The 24978-nt window shown below is 38.2% G+C and overlaps 1 protein-coding gene across 1 annotated transcript in view; it reads right to left on the bottom strand.

Annotated features, from left to right (window-relative positions):
• Positions 1-24978, bottom strand: part of CFTR (CF transmembrane conductance regulator) — an 88370-nt gene that overhangs the window by 46321 nt on the left and 17071 nt on the right. Inside the window, exons 4-11 of the mRNA XM_064732579.1 lie at positions 21326-21541; positions 20329-20418; positions 18791-18954; positions 18176-18301; positions 14152-14398; positions 11774-11866; positions 11062-11244; positions 8276-8467 (exon numbers count right to left, since the gene is read on the bottom strand). Of these exons, the coding sequence (XP_064588649.1) occupies positions 8276-8467; positions 11062-11244; positions 11774-11866; positions 14152-14398; positions 18176-18301; positions 18791-18954; positions 20329-20418; positions 21326-21541 (1311 nt within the window). The remainder of the gene's footprint in view (positions 1-8275; positions 8468-11061; positions 11245-11773; positions 11867-14151; positions 14399-18175; positions 18302-18790; positions 18955-20328; positions 20419-21325; positions 21542-24978) is intronic.

The raw sequence follows: 24978 nt of genomic DNA, 5'->3' as shown, positions 1-24978 counted from the left end.
AATGATGCTGAACGGCACAAGACTCAGCATATTAATGAAATATGAGCCAGCCACTGGATTTTCTTTAAGATAGCTATTTCTAAATGCTTAAATTGAGAAACAGGTTGGTAATATTCATGTATGAAAAACCCTACAGTTCCCGCAGACATTAATTACTTTAGCGGATGCTTCTAATATCAGGGGCTAAAAAGTTTCACACCCAAGGAGAAGGCACCCTTTTTAATAGCTATTTGCATTTTTTGCAGTGAAAATGCCATCTTCATCTACCTCAGCAGCAAAGGGATGGCCCTCATAATATCTTTGGGCTTAGTAAGAAAGAATACAGCCAGGATAGGTTCAGGGTGAACAGGAAATATGATCTTGTTATTAAAAAAGGAAACCTCAGAATGGACTTCACACTCCAAGTCTTTTCTGTAGAGGTTAATTGTTATCAGAATCATTTGATAAATCATTACCAACAATGAAGATAATAAAGCGTGACAGAAAACATTCTCTAAGAACCAAGAGTTGCTTAATATGTCCAAAGTTACTCAAATTATTCAAGCAGTTCTAATAATAGAACCTAAGTATTTGACTTATATGAATTCCTTTTCTTCCTTAAATTTGTCCTTAATTGTGTGGAGCTTGATCTTCTGCCTTCTCTCATAAAAGACAAAACAGACATGAAACTGATGGAACAGAGCAGCAGTCTTGACTCTCTGCATTTCATCTTCATTCTATTTCAATTCTCTATTAACCTTCTGTTTTTATTATAGTCACCTCTGCAGTAATCCTTATCCCCTTCCTTTTCTTCATTAACACTAACATTCCCTATGCTTTTTTCACAGTTCCCAGAAAATCTCCCTCTTCTTATTGCTACTGAAGTTCTTTTTTCATCATCATCATCATTATCATCTTTTGAATTTTTAAAGTTTTGAAATCAAGACTTGTGTTTCAGACTCATACCTACTACAGAACACTTCTAGGAATTTTTAAAATATGAAGAATTTTCAATAATTTCTTGTATCTTGGCTTTTAGATAACCAGCCTGAACATACTTGAATCCTCATTTTCCTGGGAATAAGCCAGAAAACCAGATTAATTTAAGTATTTCAAATAAGATTTTTTTTTAAATTAATTTTATTTAGGTAACTCTCTTCTCTCTCCCCATGATTTTGCAAACCAAGGTTTTGTTAGACTAGCTGAACCATTTATGAAGGATTCGTGATCCAAAAGCATAAGCTTTGTTTTTGCAGCAGTTTGTGACCTCAAACAGAGTGTCAGGCTCACCCAAAACTCAGAGAAATGCTGGCAAAACTTGCTTTCTCCATGGCAAAATATTTCTGTGGAACAGATTTTTGAAACATGAAGTAGTTGGTGCACTGCACATGGGTAGGTTAAATGCAGGGTAAGAGAACTAAACACGATTCCAGAAAACACGCATAAGACAGGACAACATCCAAGGTGATCAGTCCAGAGCCCTGTACCTAAAGCAGGGAAAGGGGTGGGGAGACCTATGTTAACTAGTGTTTTTAACTAAATTATATCAAAAGAGAACATTGCAGGGAGTGTTCTGTTATACATATTTATGTGATCCCTGATAAACTTCATTAAGTCAGTGCATTTGGGAATTTGTCTCTAATCAAGATGTTCCCCTGCTATAAAGAAACTGTGCTAGCCTCTTAACTTCCAGTTCACCCAGAAAACTCACTGTCTGCAGCTTCACAGCTGATCTGCCCATGATTTTGGGCCAGATGAGAGTATCAGTTGGAGGAGTCTGTGTAGGCCAGCAGATCACACCAGTGAGGGATGGAAAAAGCAAAGGCAGCCAGCTTTGGGGGGCCTCGTGTCTGGGGTGCAGGGCTGGTAGTGGGAGGTTTGATGTGGGATGTGGGATCAGGTTGTGGGATCAGCGCCCCGACGGCCTTAGGAGTTGGCTTGATGGTCATTGTGGGTCCCTTCCAGTTCAGGATATTCTGTGAATCTGTGACATATTATGTGGACTTTCTGCCTGAAAAAGGCATTTATACTCTTTAGCTGTTTGTATTAGGATGTGATAAACTTCACCTTGACATGCCAGTGGCTCTACCCAGCTGTGAAGACAGGTTAAGTCACTTGCTCTCACATAATTTACACCATAGACATGTACCTGATTAGATAACCAAGCTGCCATTTAATACCCTCTTGTAGACAATTATATACCACAAAGCACTCTGTTCCAGAGCTGAACCCTTTATTGTTCCTCTCTTCCACACAATTGGTAATCTGTCCATTTCCCTTGTGAAAACAAGGCTCAAAATCATGGCACAAAGTATTTCACTCACTAACAGAACTTCTCAACACCTACTGATTTAGTCATGCGACCAAAAACAAAAACACCCAAAAAACACGACCTAACCAACCCAAAATCAGCACAGATAAAAAGAGCTGGAGCAGTTCATAGGATGCAATAATTTGTTTCTGGTTTGGAGCATTCTTAGCACTGCAGTGAACTTCTCCCTCCAGGGTGGATTCCATCATTTGCAAGATGTTGAATACATGGGAACGCAAACCTGGGCTTGGCCTATTGAGTGTGTCTTTCTATAGTTAATCTCTCCACAATCTAGTTATTAGATGAAAATTAATCTCCTGCACTCCCAGTAAACCTAGCTCAAAACCCTACAGAATCTGACCACAAACTTCTTTCACACTATTATATAATTTAATTTCACATGGAAACACTTCCTCTATTTGCATGCCATGTTAAACATTACATTCATGAGCAGCTGGTGTCTCTCAAATCAGAGCATGTGTTTACTTAGAGAGTGGTAATCTCTCAAAGGTAGCTTGCCATTATGTGTTTATGGACTCTTAAGTAACTATTGAAGGATCACATGAATTAACTAGGTGGAAAAATATCTATCTTACATAACAAGAAGGTAAAACTGAAAGTTGTGGAAGTATGACTTCAAAACTCATGAACTACTGGACCCACTCAAATGTGATAGGATGCTTGTTAATTTTTAAACACTAATAACTGTAACAGGCTTGCTTCTGTAGTCTTGACTGGAGGAATGCCTTCTCTTAGGATGAGTTTGCTCAATGTTAAAGCATTTAAACATGAAAATTCCTGTTTCAACTGCCCAGAGGTTTTACCTTCTTAACTTTTCAAGTCATTAGTTAAGTTACCACTTACTGTGATAAAATCAAACAAAAATCCCATACCCTGCATATACTGGACTATTAATGCTGGTTTTTCAATCTAAATATCACATTCTTTTCCTATATTTTGTAACATGAATAAAAAGTATTTTGCAAACCCACATACCAACTACAAATTAAATCCTACAAATTTCAATTTATATTCATATTATCCCTACCATTACATTAATACAACCACCAATTTAACAGTCTTCCTTAAGGAAGTCACATTTTTAGAATTACTTCAAATTTAGTGGCAAGTTTCCACAGACATAAAAACTCTGGAAGTTCACATCTCTCAGTGGAAGAATTTCCATCTCTCTGGAAGTTCACATCTCTCAAGTATACTTTTACAGTATACTTGATTCTTACCTTGATGTGTTTAGCAAAAGTTCAGTCTCTCTTGCTACAACTTTTATTAGGAATGTGATGAAAGGTACTTGAAAAAAAGGTTAAACCACTTTGTCAAAAGTGCTGCTGAGGCAGCACCAATTCATTTCATCTTACTTTTTGAGTTCCTTTAAACCTGGCTGTGGGGACTGCCTTTAGAAAATGTGCTCAGAATCCATACTAATTACATCTTGTCTACTCTATTATAGCATTCCAATATAAGACTTCAGAGGTAATAGATATGAGGTAACACCTGCAAACTCAAAAGCACTCTTATTAAAACAATTCATTTCAAAAAAGCTCCTAAATAAAGAACAAATTGTAAGGACTACTGATCCGTGCTGGAATGGTTTAACCTGGGAGGTTAAAACCTTCACCTTCTTATTTGCTTACTGGTACCTTAATTTCAGAGAGCCTATTAAATTAGGCATACATACTGCTTTCTTGCTTGCTAAAATAATCACTGTTTCCCAAGAAAAGGAAAAGGGAGCAAGAAGGTAGAGAAGGAACAGGTAGCCCTTTTCCTATGCATCTTGAAAACCTTTTACTGAGGTGTTTTGCAGAATGGGTCGTGTAATTTAAATGCATTGGTATTCCCTTGAGTTCAGCATCACATAAAAATCTGGGCAATGTCTACACACAACTTACATCTCATTACAGTCATATTCAGTGCATGCCAGGTGTTCAAAAAGAAATTTTTGCCAGTAAGGCTGTTTCTTTTGGCTATCAAGAACACTAATGAAACTCTTAATTACAGTCCCTTTATCTCAACTCCAAAGCATTCATTTTTGTTCTTTCACCTTTTACTGCTTTCCTCTTAACCTCTTCCCATTTACAAACTGCAGTAATGAGAGCATTATAAACATGATTTTAACTCTTCTGATGCCCTAATTACTCTTAAAGGAAAAATATAATCAGGAAATGTAATTGTAATCAAGTTCTTAATAATTTTACGCATATAAAACAGGCTACACTATCATAAAAAATACACATTAAAATGTTTAAAAAGCATCCTAGGCATAATTTCACTGATTCACAGAGATGCAGTTGAGAACCCTTCTCATGATTCTTCAGTATTATGTACTGTACAGTGACATCTGAAATGATGAGGAGCAGTGGTGCTTAGATCTGACAAACTTCCCTCTCTGAGGCTTCAACACGAGACTGTATTCCACTATGGGTCGTTTCAGCAGCTCAGATCTCGTGCACTCAGGCTGGCTTGCACTGTGCTGTCCCTTGCCCTTGCTCTCCCCATGTGCCAGAGCGCACTACAGAGGAGAGCAGTGAGGGCCAGGGATCATGAATGAAAGCTGTGACACTGCCCTGCTGTCACCTGTGTCACCCAGTGGGGCCACCCTCCCAGGAGCACCACTACAGCACATCCTTCCCATACATGGACTCACAAAACTGCACCCACTCTAGGAGAATTGCCTGCCCATCAGTCACACAGCCGTGCCAGGGGCACTGGGTGGGACAACAGCCACGCTGTGCACCAGAAAAAAGGGTGCTTGAGAGACATGTACACACTAATTAAGCTTGTGACCTCAGGCACAGACTGACATCCTAGTGCATTGTGCCCTGCACAAACACACTTTGTCAAACTTGGCATAGCAATATCTGAGGTGCGCACATCTCCAATACAGCATAACAATTTTCTTCTTAATCTTCATCTATCTTCGGTTTCGCAGTACATCATGAACAGGTATAATGGCACAACTGGGGGGTAGGTGAATTGCATCAAGACAAAAAGATGAAGAAGCTGAAGGGAGAAATCTCTTAAGAAAGTTAAGGAAGTACAAATGTAGCTACCTGAACTACTTGGACAAAAAAATGCCCCGTTTCAGAGCTCTTAATTCCTATAAACTTATGTAAGCTTAGAAAAGAAATAGAAAATCCTTTTGTTGCTCGTATTTTGCCTGCTTTTTAGCAATATTTTTTGTGATTAATCAAAATTACCTGGAGAATAAATCACCCTTTTAACCTTCCTTTTGATGGTTCCATACACAAATAGAACAAAATGAAAAGCTGTGAGAACATCTTTTAGAGCAGCATAAAAAATTCTTCCCTTCCAGACAAACCTACCAAAGCAAACCTGCTGTTTAGATATTGGCTAGCATAAACCAGGTTTGCCATTCTCAACAACTTTACAGAATCTAACATATGACACATTCTAACTTCTGAATAAAGATCTGATTCCCCATAGAGGGAAAATTCTATTCTTGGACACCTAAAAGCTCTGGGAAATATTTACTTGCACTTTCCATCTTTCATAGTTGCTTAGAGATAAATTTACTTTGCATACTTAGCAACTCTAAAGAGTCTCTAAGTGATACCTCCTTAGTAAATGAACTACATACCAAATCAAAAAAGTCAGGCAAGAGAATGTAGCACTGAATTTTGTGAAAATTCTCATGCACCCCAAATTATATAAGTTACACTTTTCTAATACCATTTCCATATCTCTATAGACCTAAAACAAAGTGGAGACCCCTTGTGTGACATCACCTGGCTTCAGCATCCTGTCCTGCAGCAGACAAGAACAGCCTGTGTGTGGCAAGAACAGGCTTCCCTGTGTGCCTGGGAGCCTCAAACCCACATAAATGGACTTTGATGTGACTCACAAGAGCGACCTGCAGTATTTTGTTGGCACTAATAAAGAAGGAGGGGAAAAGACATCAAATTTATGAGCTGGATTAGATCTTCAGCTTGCTTTCTCTATAGGTTGATGGTGGAAATGGAAAAGTTAAAAGGGCGCTTCACAGGTATATTACTTTCTACCCTACTAACACACCTATTTGGCCACTGGGTCAAAGAAGATGTCTTTGTATTCCAAAAGCATTTTGGTGAGGATAGAGCTTGGAAATAAATGTGACTTAGCCATTGTTAAGAGCTCTGTATTAACTGAGAGCTCTTGGAGCATATGCACAGTAAGGAAATAAACTCTCTTTTATCACTAATCCTTGGTTTCTTGAGGGCTCCACATAAGAACTGGACTCAGCCGGCCTGTTTTCAGGTGGAATAAATAACTGTCTAGGAAGGTTTCAGAGAAAGGGGCAGAGTGAATTCAGTTAGGCAAAAGTCCCCTGGTTTTCCCTTTCTGAAGAATGAGAACAAACACCCACACACAAACTCCAATGCAAAGCACTAATATAATAAATCCCTAAAAGGTCACACTTGGGAATAAACAGGGAATTAATATTTGAAACCCATCCTTCAATCTGCCATACTGAGTCTTGTTTGGTAACTAATACATGAAAGTTAACAAGACAAGAAAGCATAATAATAGCAGTAAGGCAATGCATTTGGCTTCCTTCCAGACTGTTCTGCCTTCTCTTCAGAGCAGCCCAATTTATTTAGTCCAGGAGGAAAAAAAATGCATAAGTATCAGACCTGATCTCAAATAATGAGCCCTGCTAGGAGGTGAAGCATATCACTGCACAGAGCTGCACCAAGACAGATCAAAGCCGGCTGGACTGAGCCTGCCTGGAGAGAAAAGGAGCAGCAGCCTGCTGAGACACTGAGCCATGCCCCGAGCAGGGGACACCAAGAGTGCCACCAGCGCTGAGCCACTGAGCCACCAGCAGCCACCTGCTGCTCCAGGAAGGGCCTGCCTTGGGAAGCCTCCTGGAGCAAGGGCAGGTCGGGACTGCTGAAGCCAGCTGTTTCTTGAAGCTTTGGCATTAACTATAACTTTCACAACCAGGGTTAAGGACAGCTCTACAGAAAGCCTGACACAGATGTTATTATTTCTCCTGTCTTCAGGAGCTTCCCAAGAGATTGCCAACAAACCAAATCGAAAGTCCAAACATAAGCTGAAATGGCCAGAAACATACAGGGAAATATTACTTTATTGCAAAGCTGAGCTAAAATGCAGTAGTAACCTTATTTTTAAACAGACTGGCTACAGTTTCTTGCTTGACTGGTGCTAAGGAAAAATACGTTTCACTATGTGGCCAAAAGAAAAATCCTGTTCAGTGCAGTTAAATATTTATTTGCATATAACAGACAAAATCTTAAGCCATAGCAGATTTTGCAAAGATCTCAAATGCTGGCTCCTTTTGTATCTTGCCACGTGTAAAATATATTTTGCTGTACTACTCTCTGTCAACATCAACCACGTATAAGAACATTTTAATGTGATTCTACTCATTGTGGGCTGCATGTCACATAAGGATCAATCCTGCAATTATTTCCAGTCTAAGAACTTTTAGTGTATACACAGAAAAAATCCCAAGTTTAGTCAAGATTTTCTACTAAATAATTCAGATTTCTACCACAACATTCCAGTTATCCTTGCAGCCATTTTTGAAATGCAAAAGAAAGGAGAAAAATGGATTCATTTCCAAAACTGTAAGGAAAACTTCTTTATGTGGAAGAAATATGACAAGAAAATTTAGGAATAACCTATTTGTACATAATTTCTTCAGCATCAGTGTGTTTACTCAGGTTTTTAACTAGCAAGGAAGGCTGAGAAGGCAGACACAATAAAATATCTGAGCCAGCATACCCAGCTTCTGTTGTGTAAACTGCCAGAACTGTCAGTGTCAGTATATCTCCCAGGCAGCTGGCTACAAGGTGACTTGCAATTCCACAAAATTGGGAGGTCAAGTTGAGTTCCTTAAATAGCAGAAATTTCTCACTTGCTTTAAGCCCCATTGCCATACCTTTTCTTTGGGGTTTTTCACTTGGGTTGGGTCACAGGTCTTAGAAGCCCTAGATGACTAACCTCCTCTAGTTGGCAGGCTTTGATGACACTCCTGTACCGGTATTCATCATAGGATACACCAAAAATTATGTTCTCCTTTATTGTTCCAGGCATGATCCAGGAGACTTGAGGTGAAAAGGATATCCTTCCACTGTGCTTAATCTTACCCTGTGAAGGCTCCAATTCTCCCATTATCAACATCAGAAGAGAAGTCTGAAAAAACATGAACACTTGATTAATACATCAGAGATCTGTACGACAAAAAGAAATGTTGCACATAGTGAGAGTCACTCTGCTAAGTCACTTAAATGGCATTTATCTCATCAAGAGTGTCCCTGTAAGTGACATTTAGGGCAAATTGCAATTATTTGGGGATTTTCTTGATATGTCTGATTCTGAAAGACCTCTAATATAAGAGAAACTTAATTTTTAAAATGATAAAAATTGTGTACGATATCTTGTAAAAAAGGCATGCTGCTGCAAAAGTATGCCATTTTAATGAAGCTATCAATAACCTCACAAGGTAAAAATCTATCTGTGAAACATATACAGACATAAGGTACTGGTATTTATAGAGAATTCTATTTGATTTTCACACTATCAGTGACTATTTTGTTTGCTCTTTGTACAACATAATTAATGTTTATAATTTTGCTAGCGCTTGAAAGTATTTTATCTGTATTGCCTTGAAAAATGCAATTTCTCTGTGTAAGTATATACAATTGCTCAGTATGGTCTGAATTTTCCTCTATAACTGTTAACTCATTTACGTGAATGCATGACCTAAGTATATTTACTATTTCCCTTCATAAAAGAATTGATTGCAATTTCAGTACTGACATGTTATAATTCCAAAGTTAATCAGTAGCTTGTAGTAACCTTGTCACACATCATTGGCTACTAGATCAAAGAATAGAATTGAGAAATACACGGAAAAATTTGTTACAGAGCCATTGCTGTGGTGTTCTTACCACTGATAAACAGTCAACAAAGTTGGGACGTAACAGCCAAAGATCTAAAAAATCTGAGTCACAGATTCGTGCTGTCAAGCCCAGAGACCCTTTTGGAAGTTATACAATATAGTGGGGCAGTCTCATGAGATTCCTTCCCTCGTACCAGAATGTGACTTTTCCAAAATGCTGAGTAAGAAGTTCCCAACCTTGCAAAGGGCAGCTGTTTGATATGTTTTGCACACTGGATGACAAACCACTGCATCTTGTGCCATATAACACAAACTAAAAAACAAAACAAAACTGAAACAAGCTCTACCTAATACTGAAGCAATATTAAACAGCTGATGTCAGGCTTCTTATCTGTTACAGATTAAATAGTTAATATAGATAAAATTGTGCAGTCTGTTTCATGGGCCTGGCAATTGAGTTACAGCTTCAAGCACCATGAAGGAATACTCACATTAAGAATATGTAAAGGAAGGGCAGCATTCTTTGGGGAGGTGATGGGTGGGAGGTGAACCTTATTTTTTGACTTTTATAATATTAACTTTTTGTGTTAATATTATAAGGTTTTTGTTCTTATTGCTTTGGAAAGTGCAAATTTTTTGTAAGCATGTACTCACATAGACTGTTCAGTGTAATGTGAATTTTCCTCAATTTCCTATGTAGCAGATGGAAGGAGATATAGATACATCCTTCAACATTTTCTAGTTCATATTTCTACATTACAATTGCCAGCGTTAGCAATAACAATAAACTATTCTGCGAATTCAAAAGTATCACACTAAAATGCACCTTAACACATCATCTTGTGGACAATCTCATGCTCTGAGTCCCTTGCTCTCTCTTGTGGGGATCATTAATGAAAAATAAGAAGCATTGATCATACTGAAATTGATGGGTCCTTTGTCATTGACTCCAACAGACCAAAGATTTTACCCCATGCAAGTAAAAGAAATTTTCACCTATAATTTATTAAACAAGAGAAGCATAATGAACATTTGTTTTAACTTTCACATTTCCTCAAAAAACGCAGTGAAGATGAAAGACTCATCAAGACTCATCTAATTACTAGCTGTTCAAAGAGAATAGGACTTTCACAGTTCAACTCATTTTATATTAATGATGTTAATTGGATGTGTCATCTGCAAACTAAATGCATTGATAACATTTTGGGGTAGTAAAATGATGAATAATCTAAGCCACAATTTTTCACAGGATACCAGCAGTTTCAGCAGCATCTCCCCAGGCTTTCACATGGGTCTCAGGAAGCCCAAGTGAGGCACTCTAGGGACCAGAGCTGAGTGATCAGGGACACCAAAATTCCAGGGCACATACACCTGGCTGTATTCCTGTCAGCATTGTCAGGTTACAAACCATCTTGAGTTCAGTTTTTTTCCTTAAAATGTTAAAAAGGCAGGGGAAAAAATCCTTTCTAACACACTGAGCCATCAGTATATCTATTCTATATTCTTCATATTTTTAAAGGCCAGGAGATTCTCACCATGAGCCTTAACTTTAGGTTTCAGTTTGCATTACTCCTGTAAAATTTCCTTTTACTTCCAATGGGAAAAACATTTTTTCATTAAATTGCTATTTACTTATAATTCTGTAACCTTCTATTACAAAAAATATTCAGCAAACTCTATCTTAGAGTGGCCACAGTATAAAACTTCAAGCAACTATTTCAGTGAAACTTGCCTAATATCCATACTTTTTCCTGCAGCCATCATTTCTGCAGCAAGCACAGGAAGCAAGAATACAGTAAAAATAGAGGTAACAATACAGGTAACAACACAGTATTAGTCCTTACAGTTATTAGGACTCTAATTGAACCAGCAGAAACAGAAATACCTTGCCGGCTCCAGTAGATCCAGAAACAGCCAATAGCTGCCCCTTCTCAATCTTGAAATTTATGTCCTGAAGAACAGGAGAGGCATGAAGGGGAAAATTATTGAAGAAGAGATTTCTGTCAGTGCTAGGAGCTTTGCTATTGTTGTTTTCCTGGTTTGCTTTTACAAATAGCTCTCCAATTCCCTGCAATGATATATATTTGATGTACATAAAAAATAAATAAAGCTTGCATATTCAGAGTATACATGTACAGATACACATCATGTATATCACACTATGGATTTAGGAAAACATATGAACTTACTTTTCCTATCAATAAAATACTGATTGTGTTATTGAATATATATTTTTTAATGTATATATTGGATTTATTCCAAAATTTGTGCACACAAACAAAATTTGCTTATTATAGAACTGTTTTCCAATGTTTATACATGACATAGCCTGATCCTGTTTTCAGGCTGGCCGAAGTCAGTAATAACTACTTATTACAGGCCTTAACACTTATTAAAAGGTATCTTCCCAAGTTTCTCAATGTGTATAATTTAATATCATGCATTACTTACTTGCTAAGTATTCCTTACCTGCTGAAAGCTGAAGCTAGTTAAAAAGAAAGAGTGTAGGCTGCTCTTTTTAGAGAGTGTCATAGCAAATATTAAAATATATATATATACACTCTGTGTTTTAATATAGTTTGGGTAAAAGTACCAACCTCATCCCAAAAAGCTGTTACTTTGTCCAGCTCAACCCCAGTGGTTGTTAGATTATACTCCAGAGCTTTATATTCTTTTTTCAGCAAGAAATCCTAGAAACACCATGAAAGCAGATGAAACAGTAAGGGACAAGGTCATATTGCACAAAGCAGTCTATATTTGCCTACACAGAGCACTAATATTTCTGGTGACACTTTTGCATCACAGTGCTTTCAGCAAGAGGCATAAATATAAATTATACAACATTTTTGGATGCAGAAGGAAATGTTTTTGAAACTACCAATTCTTTCATTGCTAGTGAAAACATAGCCATAAAGGTACTTGGTTCTGATTTAGAAAGAATATCAAAACTTGGCTCTTGTTTCACTTTCAGGACTTGTATCTGGCAAGATCATCCCTCTGAGTTTAACCCTTTGAAAATGAAGCTTTGGGTTTGGAGTAAGATGTAGAATGTTGCACTCGGGTAAACAGTGAAACAAAGCAGCTACATGCTGGTATCTCCCTTTTCCAAAACTGCAAGAGTTTAAAAGAGTTGGAATGATCTTTTCACCAACAAAATAAAAGGCAGATAATGATCCTGGCAAGTGCAGCACTGATGCAGTGTAATTTCAAATGACACAAGTTAGCAACCCAGTGCTTGTGTTGCCTTTTGGGATAGCATTAGGAAATAAAAGTAAGGCTGTGATAATGTAGGAAAGGCAGCCTCTCTATTCCATTATTTTATTAAGGTTATATAGTCTGTAGATATTGTCTCCTCCAAATTCTACTTTTTTAAAAATTATTTCTAAGCAAATAGATCTACATGGGCAATACAATGGAAAACTTAAATCTCATGGAGAAATCAGTTCCCAGCAGTACACCTGCAAATTTCCCAAATAGAACAAGAAGGGGGGGTTCTCTGTTGGCATAACAATTAGGCAGCTGATTGAAAGGGCAGGAACTGAAAAACTGGAAGGTATGACACATATGATTTATGAAAAAAAAAAGCAGCTATGCTTTCATAACAAAGGGGTCATCCAGTGGAGCTCCTGTAGCAGTGATAGTCAGAGATAGCACACTGATTCTGAAATGTCATGGTCTAAAAAACATGTGAAAATACAATAACCCAGGGGATAAATTCTCTAAACTGATGTGGAAATTAAATCAGAGAGGTGTGTGAGTGGCTTATTGTTCTTATTTATGTTTCTCAAGACTAGTAAAGGACTTTGGTGTTCTGGGCCCCTGTCCTGTCTGTCTATGGGGACTATACTGAACCTGTCACAAAGAGATGATTATTTATGGGTTCTGGAGCACCCATTTGCTAATATCTCCAAAGACAAGCAAGCATTCAGTGAAGTGAGGGCAATGAGGTGACAACTGGGCTTGCCAGTCCTGTGACTGTGTCCAGGGCACTGGACACACTCTTCCAGGAAACAGGAGAGACAGGATACTTCCACTAATGCCTAGGGAATTTGAGAGCACAAGGAAAGCCTATAATGGAACCTAACAAAGCAGCCTTCTGAATGTCAAATGGAAAGGTTTATAGCTAGATTTCTTGAATTTTATGCCCAGTTGAAAATCACAAAAATCCTACACCTACTTCTTATTCTAGACTGAGGTTCAGACATCTGATTAAGAACTTTAGGTTCTGTATTAGTTATTTTTATCCCACTAAAAATGATAAAATCTGTGTTCTACCAAAATGCCCACATCTAGAAATATGCAACGAAAAAGGTCTAAGATTTCACCCCAAATAGTGTAAGAATTCTCTTCCTAGGGAGTAATTTCAGAACAGCAGGTAAAAAATATAGAGTTAATGAGAATCCACCCTGATTTTACTCTGCAGATAAGCCTCTCATGCTGGTATATGAGCAATTGATCTCAGTAGGTAAGGTGGATAATAATTATTTGACTGGTACCTTAATTATGTTTGCTACTCAAAATTAATGAGATGCACATTTGCATAAAATGCACAGTTTCCTGCTGCTGTTGTCACAAATGTCCAGAAAAAGAAGATCTGTGACTGCAGCTCCTGGAAGCCATGCTATATAAAACATGTACTAATTTTGAACTTCCTTTTCTGAAGGAAAAACACCTCTTAAGCACCACGAGTCATGATTTTATGAAGTTTCTTGTTCTGCAATGAGAATAACTAACTAAATGTCATGGTTTAAAGAAAAGAAAAAAGCAGCAAGCTGGTAGCATGAGACCTGTGTGGTTATGCTGCCTGGGGAACAATATCAAGATTTATAATGACACTTCATGGTGTTTAGTCAAAGCAACATATATTCAAAAAGTCTGCATAGAGGCTGTGTGCTTTTGCTGATCAGCTGACAAGATAACACGATATGAAGAATTAGCTTACGTACTTGGGAAGATTTTAGTCTATGCACTGTACCTGTATTTTGTTTATTGCTCCAATAGAGTCATACCAGGTCTGCACAGAGCCGGGAAACTGCCTGGTCACTGTCATTCGAAGAACAATGCAGAAGGAAATGGTGGTGAATATTTTTCGGAGAGTAATTCCTTTAATCACAGCATACGGAAGCACAGCCAAGAACACCACAAAAAAGCCTGAGAAGAAGAAGGCTGAGCTGTTGAAATATCTCACATAAGCAGCTTTTCGGGTAAGCTTCAGTTCAGTTCTGTTAAAAAAAAGAAAAAGTACAAATAATTAGTGTAGGATTTCAAAGTTTACAACTTACAAATATTTTGGATGGAAGTGTTGGCATAACAATTAACTCAAAGGTTCACTCATCCTTCTTCTTTTCTAGAATTGCAACTAAAAAGTAAGACTCCAAACTATTTCTGGGCCTAAAATATCATTAGAGTCAAATTTTGACATCTATGTTCAGAGATGTCAGACAAAGTAACAATAATCTGTCATGATTTACATACTGAATAAACCACAAGCCTCTACAATTCCTGGCACAACAAACCTCAAACATCTAACACTGTGGTATGTGATGTACTCCCAGAAGCATCATCCCATGCTCATTTAGATGCATAACTCCTATAGAAAAAAGGTACTTTGAAATGCAAGATTTGCTATATGTTATCTTAGAAAAACCTTACAATAGACAGTCTGATTATAAGGTCATCTTCTTTTGCATGGCAAGCTACTAATGGCTGTGAATTAGGATGCCACTTAACCTCAGTTTGAAGGGGTGGAAGGCAGGGACTCTGCTCTCCACACTCTTTTCTCCAAGTAAGCTCACTCTACACAGAGGCTTACTGACTCCTGTGCAGTCAGGAATGCAATCCGTGATTACTTCTAGCTGTTTCCACAAGGTCCATACATCTTTTAGCAAGCTATTAAATAAGAAGATAAATAATCCAGGGGATATAAGTGAATTTCTGAGTTGATAGCTCTAACTCACAGTGCTGCAGATTTCTGTTGACTGCTCTCATTTTGATCCTGTTCAGTTCACATCCCCCAGGTGCCCTGCAGCTCTGTTTTACCTGGACAGAAGCACCTCTGCTGCAGTGACAGAGCAGTTGCTCTCCTGCAAGAGGAATTAACTGGGGCTAGAAATGGTACAAGCCCCAAGATGCCCATTCACTGGGTGAGTGCTGACCACTGGAGTACAGCGCAGAATTTTGCAGTCACATTGCTGATGGCAATATCTGGTGTTGCAAGGCTGAGCACCACAACCTTTATGTGCCTTCTCATATTGACCCAGTGTCTGTATTTATTGTTAAGTCTGTATTTCACAAGAGAAGCATGAATAAAGTAGCCAGATGTGCAAGTCACCACCATGATAGTATTACTGCCTGGGAGAAAGGGCCTTGTAAGTCCCTCCAGAGCTTGCATGAAACTGCCAGTGGCAGCACAAAATAAGGATAAAAAATATTTTGGGACTTGGTGCTCATCCATTCACACATAAATGTCTGGCTAGAAGCTATCAAAAAACCCCTCAGTTCTGAAGAACACAGCCCTACTCCAAAGAGAGAGAATGAAAGCACTAACATCTTTTTCAGTATCCCAAGCACCAGCTACAGATTGATGCAGCCACAAGTAAAAGTTTCCCAGAGGTGGCCCTGTCTGTAATACAGACTTGAAAGCTCTGTAGACAGCACACTTACTTGGGACAGGGCTTGCTGATGCAACATGGGTCTTTGAAAAGAGATGTAAGCGACCCTACGAGCCTTGTGCGTATACAGAGTGCAGACCAGCGTAGGCCTGGTTTTGGAGTGGTGCTACAGGAACCAGTACTAATACATAAGCCTGAGATCCTTTGCTTGATATAAAGATGCCTCTCTGCTGGCAAAGTACAGACACTTCCAACCTTCAGCTTCTCCTGGGCTATGCTATGGTTCACAGGAACAGTTTGGTGGGGTGGTTTTTTACTTCTCTGAATACGTTGCACAGCCAATAAGAGCGCAGGTATGTTTATTCAGGCATCTGCTATGAACAATTATGTTCAGTGCAGAATTAAGAGGGCACAGAGCAGACAGCCAGCATTTGGTGTCTCTGAAGCAGATTAAACTGGCTTGTATCAGAAAATGCCAGCATGCCAAAATGGTTTTGTGATGACTGAGTTGTAACACAGTGGCTAAAATACAGACGTGGCTTCAAACACAAGGTCTTGTTTCCTAGCAGCTAAACAAGCCAAAAGACTGGGAGGTCCTGCAGAGCTGCTTCCACAACCCAAATTCAATTGAAACTCTGATATTCCTGGGTTGACTTGCTCTGGTGATGTCTTCACTGAGTGATCTGCTGGATGACTTAAAAAAATTATGGAAGAATCATAGAATTATAAGATGGTTTGGGTTGGAAGGGACCTTAAAGATCTTCCAGTTCCAACCCTCCAGTCATAACCAGGGACACTTTCCACTAGAACGGGCTGCTCCAAGCCACATCCAGCCTGACCTTGAGCACTGCCAGGGATGGGGCATCCACTGCTTTACTTGGCAACCTCTGCCAGTGCCTCAACACCCTCACAGGGAAGAATTGCTTCCTAATATCTAATATAAATCCACCCTACTTCAGTTCAAAGCCATTCCCCTTTGTCCTATCACTATGTACCCTTGCAAAACATCCCTCTGCTAATTGCTTGTAGACTCCCTTCAGGTACTGAAAGGCCATAATAAGGTTTACCCAGTGCCTTCTCTTCTCCAGGCTGAATAATCCCAATTATCTCAGCCTCTCTTTATAGAAGTACTCTGATCTTGTAATATTGCCTGCATTCTTGTCTTTTAAAAATCTATGCATCATACAGTAACTGCAGCATTACAAAACTTACTGTAAATCATTATAGAAAACATAGCTAATAAAATAACAGTCCAACTTCCAGGTTTCTGTGACCAGTTTGTGGACTACAATTTATTTCATTAATTTCCAGAGGATTTGCTAGCATGATGTGCTCTCAAATTTCCTAAAAGCAACACATGTGACTAGTGACATCAGGGGAATAATAAACTAGTTCTATCCTTGAGCTAGCACTCATGACCTGGATTCAGACTGAGTTTCTCTGATTGTTTATAGTAAATAATTACAAATTTTAATGGTAAAGAACACTTCACTTTCCCTGGATTGTCTTTCAGAAAGCAGCTGAACAAGAAGGTGTTTGTGGGACAATATAATTTTATGTCTGTTATTTACATGATAATATGACACTTATATTTCTTTTATTTTCCCAATCACACACCTGGCACAGAATTTTATTTCTCTGTAAAAGACTAAACAAACACAGAGGACACATGGGAGAGTTTTCATGCAGCGTCATCCATCAATAAATGTGTCACTTCTCCTCCCTCTCCCCTGAACTCCTTGCCCATAACAAAGACTTCCTTCTCACAGGTCTCAGCTAACTTTTACCTCCTTTCTCCTTCAGGTCTGGTAGTTACAGTTAATCCTTATATTAATTGAGAAGATAAGCTTTCTACAAGGCCATCTACAGACAATAAATGTTAATGTAAATGTGCAGGATAAGTACATGGATCTAATTTACTCCTTCCACAGATTGTATGCAAATTTTATAGCCAGCTTTATTGCATTTCTCAGAAAATGGCTGCACAGGATTCGCATTGTTTCCTCCACCACAGAATAGGGACGTCTGTTAAGCCTTAAGTAACCGGCACAAAAGGGCTTTTTATTTTAAGATGAGGACAGGGCTGGCCAGAAACAAACACAGATCCCACAATTGTTTTACCTGCGCAAACTAACCACTGAAATATAGTTAATACAAATGAGGAAGTAAACAAAAAAAAATTTTTTAAAAATCTCACCTCCATAGTAAACTTAAAAAAAAAATTGGGAAAAGCCCCAAGCTGCAGTGTGGGAATGCATGGTTAGTTTATTGAGAATTAATAGATGTTGCTTTACTTCTTAACTAACATGAACACAGATGATGTTCATAGACACCTAATTTTTTTTTCAGAGCACATAAAAAATTTGTGTAATAAATGAGTACACTTACTCACGGATGTTTTCAATCATTTTTTCCATTGCATCTTCCCAACAATAGGCTTTAACTGACTGTATATTTTCAATTATTTCTGAAGTGATGACAAGTCTCTCATTGATCTTTCCTGCTCTCTTATTCCTACAAAGTAAAAAGACAGTAGGTCAATCTTCATCTTTTTCATCCTGTATAGATAGCTTGTATCCCATTATATCACATCAAAACAACTTCTATATATGCCTCTGCTTAAAATGTTTACTTTAACAGAATTATTACGGAGAATATAGAAGAAATTATTAGAAATCCAATAATTGTTTTAAAAGGAGAAAATACAAACTCTAAAAAGAATGCATCAAGTAACGAACAAGAAGTTTTCATTGTAAAAATTCTCGATTTAATGCTAAATCTAATTTTAACACTATTTGCTCCATGCTAGATTTTCAATATTTTTAAGTTTAGACACCTGCTCCTACAGAAATTTTGTCTGTAACTTTCCCTACACAGAAAACACTCTTTGAACTCAATCTACGTAATGTCCTAACCAGAGCCCCTTAATCAAATGGTATAAACTTCTTAAAACCAATGTGTTTCAGGAAAATATACTGAAATATTTTAAAACATTCTTGTCACCTGTATTTCATCATCATTTGTCCCAGCCAGGCTTGGAATAAGACCATGACTATTAGAAAAGCAAGTCCAGAAAATGCAGAAGCTTCTAACATATCCCAGAGCAATCCCATCAGCAGTGCCACTTGTAATGGTGCAATCCATACAAAATGAGCCAGAGCAAGACCCTATGGAAGGCCACAGTAGAATAAAAATAATGAAAATTAGAGGTGCGCTCTGAAAACTACATGAAAAGGAAGTAGTCAATAAAGTGACACTTTGAAAAATACAGTGAAGAGTGGTACAAATATTTCCAGTAGAAAAACAAGTTTATAAAGGAGAACTGGTGATCCTGAGTACATAGCATTCTGGGTGTTAATTATGATGACAGTGCAGCAATACATATACATTTCATGCCCAAGCTTTGATTTTTCTAAGGCAAAGTTCAATCTGCAGCTGTCTATTTGTTATGTATATGCATGAGGAAAAGTCACAGCTTTGTAAAAGTAAATGGAATTTGGCATCAATGCTGGCTTTTTCAACCACTGTAAGATGAAAAAAAATACTTGTAAGAATCTTCTGAGTGTTTCAATCTGATATAGAAGGCAAGTATTACTTTGGTGAAGAGATGAGTGTTGTATGAACACAACTAGTTCAATGCAGTTCCCATTCAGGAGATTTTGGAGTGAACCCTGGGATCAGGTGCACAGGGACTGTGTTGCTGCAGCTGCACTGCTGCAATGACAGAGCACTTGTCCTAACTTGTGCAGCACCAGCTGACTCTGCTCTGTACAGTCCTGCAGTGCTTCATAAATGCACCCTGAAGCTCCAGCCATGTGTCTACAGTCTCTCTGATCTTGTGTCTTTCAAGGGAGGCAAATCATACCCTACCAAAGGGCCAATTAAGCACACTTGAAGAACAGAAGTTCATGGAGTTTCCAGTTTCTAAAGGCATTAACAGGGATTTGCTGTAGTCTCTAACAAAAAGAAGTTTTACAGAAGACTCTCTGAGGCAGATGTCTGACTTCCTAACAGTCTTACATGAACAATCCCTTTTTGGTGGACTGGGTAATAATAGGAGCAGGAGGTTAAACCTCACTGCTTGTTCAATGACAGAAATGGACTGAATCACCTTAGTAAAAAGATACAGTCATCAGGAAGTAGGATGTAAGGGTTGAACCAGCAAGTTCTATGAAACTGTTTAACAACAGTTAGTCTCACTGGACTGAAGAACAAACAGATGCAAGGGTTGAACCAGCAAGTTCTATGAAACTGTTTAACAACAGTTAGTCTCACTGGACTGAAGAACAAACACATTTTTATAAGGTAACTGCTTTTTAGGTTTCCTCTTCTAATCAGCATAGGAGATAAAGTATGAGAATGAGCGTTTCTATGACTATGTGCTAACATATTTCCTTAAGGTAATGAACGAGTATTTTGTCTACAATGAGCACTCAGGGCAGCTCTCCATTTCTGCTCCTTCCTTCCTCAATATCTGTCATGAACAGCTTGACATTGGTATTTGATGGATCATCAAGTGAATTAAACAACCGATGACTCACCTCATCAAACTTGTTCAGGTTGTTGGAAAGAAGACTGACCAATTGTCCAGTACTTATTTTATCTAGAACTCTGCTTGACAGCTTTAGGATCTGTAAAAGAAAACAAAACCACAGAAAATTGTCATCTAACTTATTTCCATAGAACACAATAAATAAAGATAAAAATAATAACCAATTATGCAGCAGTGTAAGTAATAATCCACTTATTTGTTTGTGCTATAAGGAAAGTCTCATTAAACTTGTTATTTATGTCACTTGAATTCAATATAACCATTAAATTGCTTTAAAAATATTGATGTATTGACCTAGTCCTTCTTTTCTGTTGAATATTTTATGGATATAGATATATATGCAAATGCAAGTTTTAATTAAGCACACATGCTGTGTGCTGCTGTGCATCCTTAAAAATCTCCTACTGTTGCCTCTCTTGAAAAATATTTTTGAAAGATGCTTTCACAGTGAGCTTTATACTAGAATAACTAACATGTTTGTTTAAATTATCTTCTTTGGGCATTTCTTAAAAAAAGAAACTTTAAATCTTTGTATTTTTGAGCATGTGATGGGTCAGTATCTGCGGACTTTTCATGCTATAACAATGTTACACAGTATCATTCAAACTTAATCCCTTCAATGACAGATTTTTTGTTTAAGTTTTCACCTTTAATTCTCTTTTGAAGATATTCTTTGGCCACCAGCATGTTGTTCTTCCTCTGCAGTACACATTTTTAACAGGAGCACAGTGGTAAAACAATTAAAGCATCTCACCACATATGCAGCACGTCTGAACTCACAGAGGCTGATTTCAGTCCAACCAGCTGTAGACAGGTATTAAATTCTTTGGACTGGGAAACTGAGAGCTGTCAGAAACTGTTAGCCACATTATCCTTCCGTGTACTTTGTGTACCTTAACAAAACTATCAATCTTTCAACCAACTAGTCTAAAAGTTACATAGAATACAGACAGAAGCTTGGCTTTGGGTGTGCATGAAACAATTACCTTCTTATAAATCAAGCTAAACATAGCTATCCTCATTTGCATTCCGATGTGATGAAGACCGAATATAGCAGGGTGGATAAGCAGTGTTCTCACAACAAAGAGGAGGCACAAGCCAATGCCCAGGTAGTAGGCTATGGATCTTTCATCAGAGTTGTCTGGGTCATAGGAAGCTATTATTCTCCCCAGCAGAAGGGGCTGCACAGCTTTGGTGACTTCCTGTAGAGAGAAACAAGAAAAGTAATTTTGGTCAGCAGTTGGTTCATTTTTTCCAAAATGATTAACATTTCAATTCAAAGTCCCACCAAACAAGATTTGAAGTCTCGTGTCTTAAATGAGGAAGTCAGGCCTGTTTGCTCTGCAAACCACAGAAAGTTGCAGTAGTTGCACAGGAGAACAGACAACTCACTGCTGTCTAAGTCTGTGATGCTTCTGCAATTGCACCAAAGCAAATCTGGCTTGTAAATTTTGTTTAATCATTTTCTACAAAAGTGACAACTGAGATTAGCTTCCACATTTACTTTACAGAGTTGTAATGGATTAGCCATATCATATGACTGAATCTAGTTTATCAGGCTGGAGCTCTGTTTTGGCCCTAGGGAGCAGTTCTCATTGCACTTTACTGGACTTACAGGACAAGGGAAGCCTCAGAATTACCAAAATGAACCCTACCATTCTCACAAGACAGTGAGAATATAGCTAAAACCAAAAGTATATGGAAATTGGAACAGAATAAAAGTCTAAATAATTGGATCATCTACTAAACAATTCTAGACACTGTATCCAGTTTTGTAACAAAACAGGAGGAGAGGAAGTAAATGGTAGGGGAAGAAAGTTTAATAAAGGTCCCAGAGAGAAAGCATTGGAGGCCCCAGCACTCCCCATCCAGGGATGAGCAACAGGATAGAAAACCAGGGTACGAGAGGAGAAAGAGGTAAGGTCAAACCACTAAATTGCAAGGTATCCAAATGACTTGCTAAAGCCTGACTTTACCTTAGTCTGCTATTACATTTGTCCTCAGACTCCTTTTCCTTTGTAATAAACCCCATCAGTGTTACCTCACCTCTGTCTTCCATTTCCCTCCCTGCCTCATCATTCTCATACTTTCACTCCTCTAACCTCATTTTTTCCATCTCTGCCTCTTGCCTTTCCTTACCCAGTCTTTCTCCAAGAACTGCAAATATCACCTGTGTGCTGTGGTTAACCTTTTGCTTCATCTACTGCATGAGCTTCAGAGGGACATGAAGTAGTATGTGCCCCTTTGCTTCACTGTTATGCTCAGTTTAAAAATACACAGTGCTCAGAACTTGCATGCATCTCCTTATTCTTCTTTCTGTAGTGTTGCAGCAGACAGCGCGTGATACTTCCAAAGTAACAAGAGATTACTAAATTATTCTGTACAGAGATGTGTTAAATTCTGCCCAAAAGTTGCCAGTACTGCCTTCCAGATGAAAACCACACAGATCACCATAGAGACTCAGAAGGGAAGTGGTGAAGTTCAGCTGTAATTGAAGTTCTACTGTGATAAGTAGATTGGGAAAAAACCCTTTAGTTTTGTTTTTTTTTCCCCTTCTCCTTTGGGTTCTCTCATACAAAAGCAATCACAGGTACTTCTATAACCTGGACTGTAATCCCTTTTGAATGTTGCTATTGGTGGAGCTGATTTGATTACTCACTTTTTCCACAGAAGAGGTAGAATTTTACATCTTTAACAGCATACCTGTACCACGTGCTACATTACCCAAATTACCCACTCTGCTGTGTATCTGGAGCCAGCTTTGACAAAGACTTCAGTGTTATTAGTGGGCAAAGGGAGGAGTGTTTATTTAAAAACACATGACCCAAGACAGCTGTGCTTAGACCATATGCATCCCAAAGCATCAAACCAAGATTCCCCAAAACTCATAAAATACAAAACAGTCACCTCTCAAGGACAATATAGTGTTTTCATATTCTTGGAGATTCGAAGATAAGCTTTTCTATATCAGCTTAAAATAGCAACATTTTTTTTGTGTGTTTACTTTTATTCCAGTGAAAATTACATGTTCTGCTTCTGTGTTTGTTGTGACTATAAATGTATTGCATACATTCCAAGCTTGCTGGGAAAAAAGAAGATTTACAGACTAGAATAGTGGCTGGCAACAAGCCAAGTCATACACTATTTCATTGGGCATAAAAGTCCACTGGTTTACAATAGAGATTTATCAGCTTGCTTACCAATTATCTAGTCTACATACAAATCAAAGCACAACTGCCTGGTTTTCATTTCTCCATTTGTAAATTCAAAATTACCCACTGATATAAATATGAATAAACTGATTTTAAAAACCTGCCTAAAAAAAAAATGGAATTTGTACACCCAAGAGAAAATTCCATTTTCAAGATTCATATTTTGCCTTTGCCTGTCCTTATTCTCCTCTCTGCATTCATCATAGGCCAGCAAGAAACCCATAAGTGTCCCCCTCACAATAATCTTAATTAAAGAGTAAAGATTATGAAGAGAAATGAGATTATGACACAGCATATTGTGCTAATCTGACCTGGTGTGATTATTCTTATGCAACAGCAACTTTTATGTTAGGTGTATCCCCCATATGTTGAAACACTCTGCATTTGAAGACAATAATGCCCATCTCTTCTTTGGCATACGGCCAAGAAGCACTTCCCTCCCTGCCTCCTCACTCACACCCGTGACCCATATGCAAGAACTTCAGGAAATCCTCATTAGGGTCCCTTGGGATATGATACTAAAACCACTTCTAAGCTAATGTTAGCAGCTGTTGTGCCTGAGTGGAAATATAAATTTCATGGCAATATATATAGGACCAAAATACAAACAGAATCAAATTGATCCTCACAGCAAAGTACCTAGTTGGCTAATTGCTATCAAGCTAAAAAGCAAGACTTTTGTTTCACCACCATAACACCTTTTCTTTATATTGTAAGACTCATATTCTGAACAGGGTGAAGGACGGAAACCATCTCAAACAGCAGGAGAGCAGATACATTAAGTGAAGTAACCCAACATGCCTAACATAACACTATTTATGAGGGGGAGATGTAGTACTCTAGGGGGCCAGAGCACAAGTGTCCACCCTGCAATAACATCATTACCTACAGTGCATCAGGGACATGGGAGATCTGGAAAAAAGGCTAGAATTAATGAGAGCAAAGCTGTGATGCCAGCTGAAAGGACAACTCCACAAACAGCAGGGATGTCAGCACACTTTAAACCGCAATCCAAGAAAGATGCCATGAAAGTGGCTCAGAGATTAGACAAGAAAAGAGCTGAAAGGAAAATGAAGTTCAAAAGAACACACAACTTGGTTACACCTATGCCAGTACGGCACAACATCCTGTTCCCTTTCAAATTTATGGCAAAGCTCCCATTAATTTCCTTGAGCAAGGCCTGCAAAGAACACCAGCAGCTTTAGGAGCAATTTGGTTTTTTTACAATTCCTCTTTCAATAAAATGAAGTTGCTTTAAATAAAATGAGCACTAATGGTAATGCAATCAAGAATTTAAACTAAGATTTAATCTTTCCATGTTCATTGCGGAAGGTGCAGGTTCATTTATGACATGTTTAATTGCACATATCTGTGATTTCTTAAAGAAATTTTTAAAAAATCACACAACCAAGGAATATGATTCAAAA

Source organism: Zonotrichia leucophrys, chromosome 1A (genome assembly GCF_028769735.1).
Source record: "Zonotrichia leucophrys gambelii isolate GWCS_2022_RI chromosome 1A, RI_Zleu_2.0, whole genome shotgun sequence".
NCBI classification, from domain to species: Eukaryota; Metazoa; Chordata; class Aves; order Passeriformes; family Passerellidae; genus Zonotrichia; species Zonotrichia leucophrys.
Note: the sequence above shows the minus strand (reverse complement) of the source record. Positions and strands in the feature narration are given on the sequence as shown.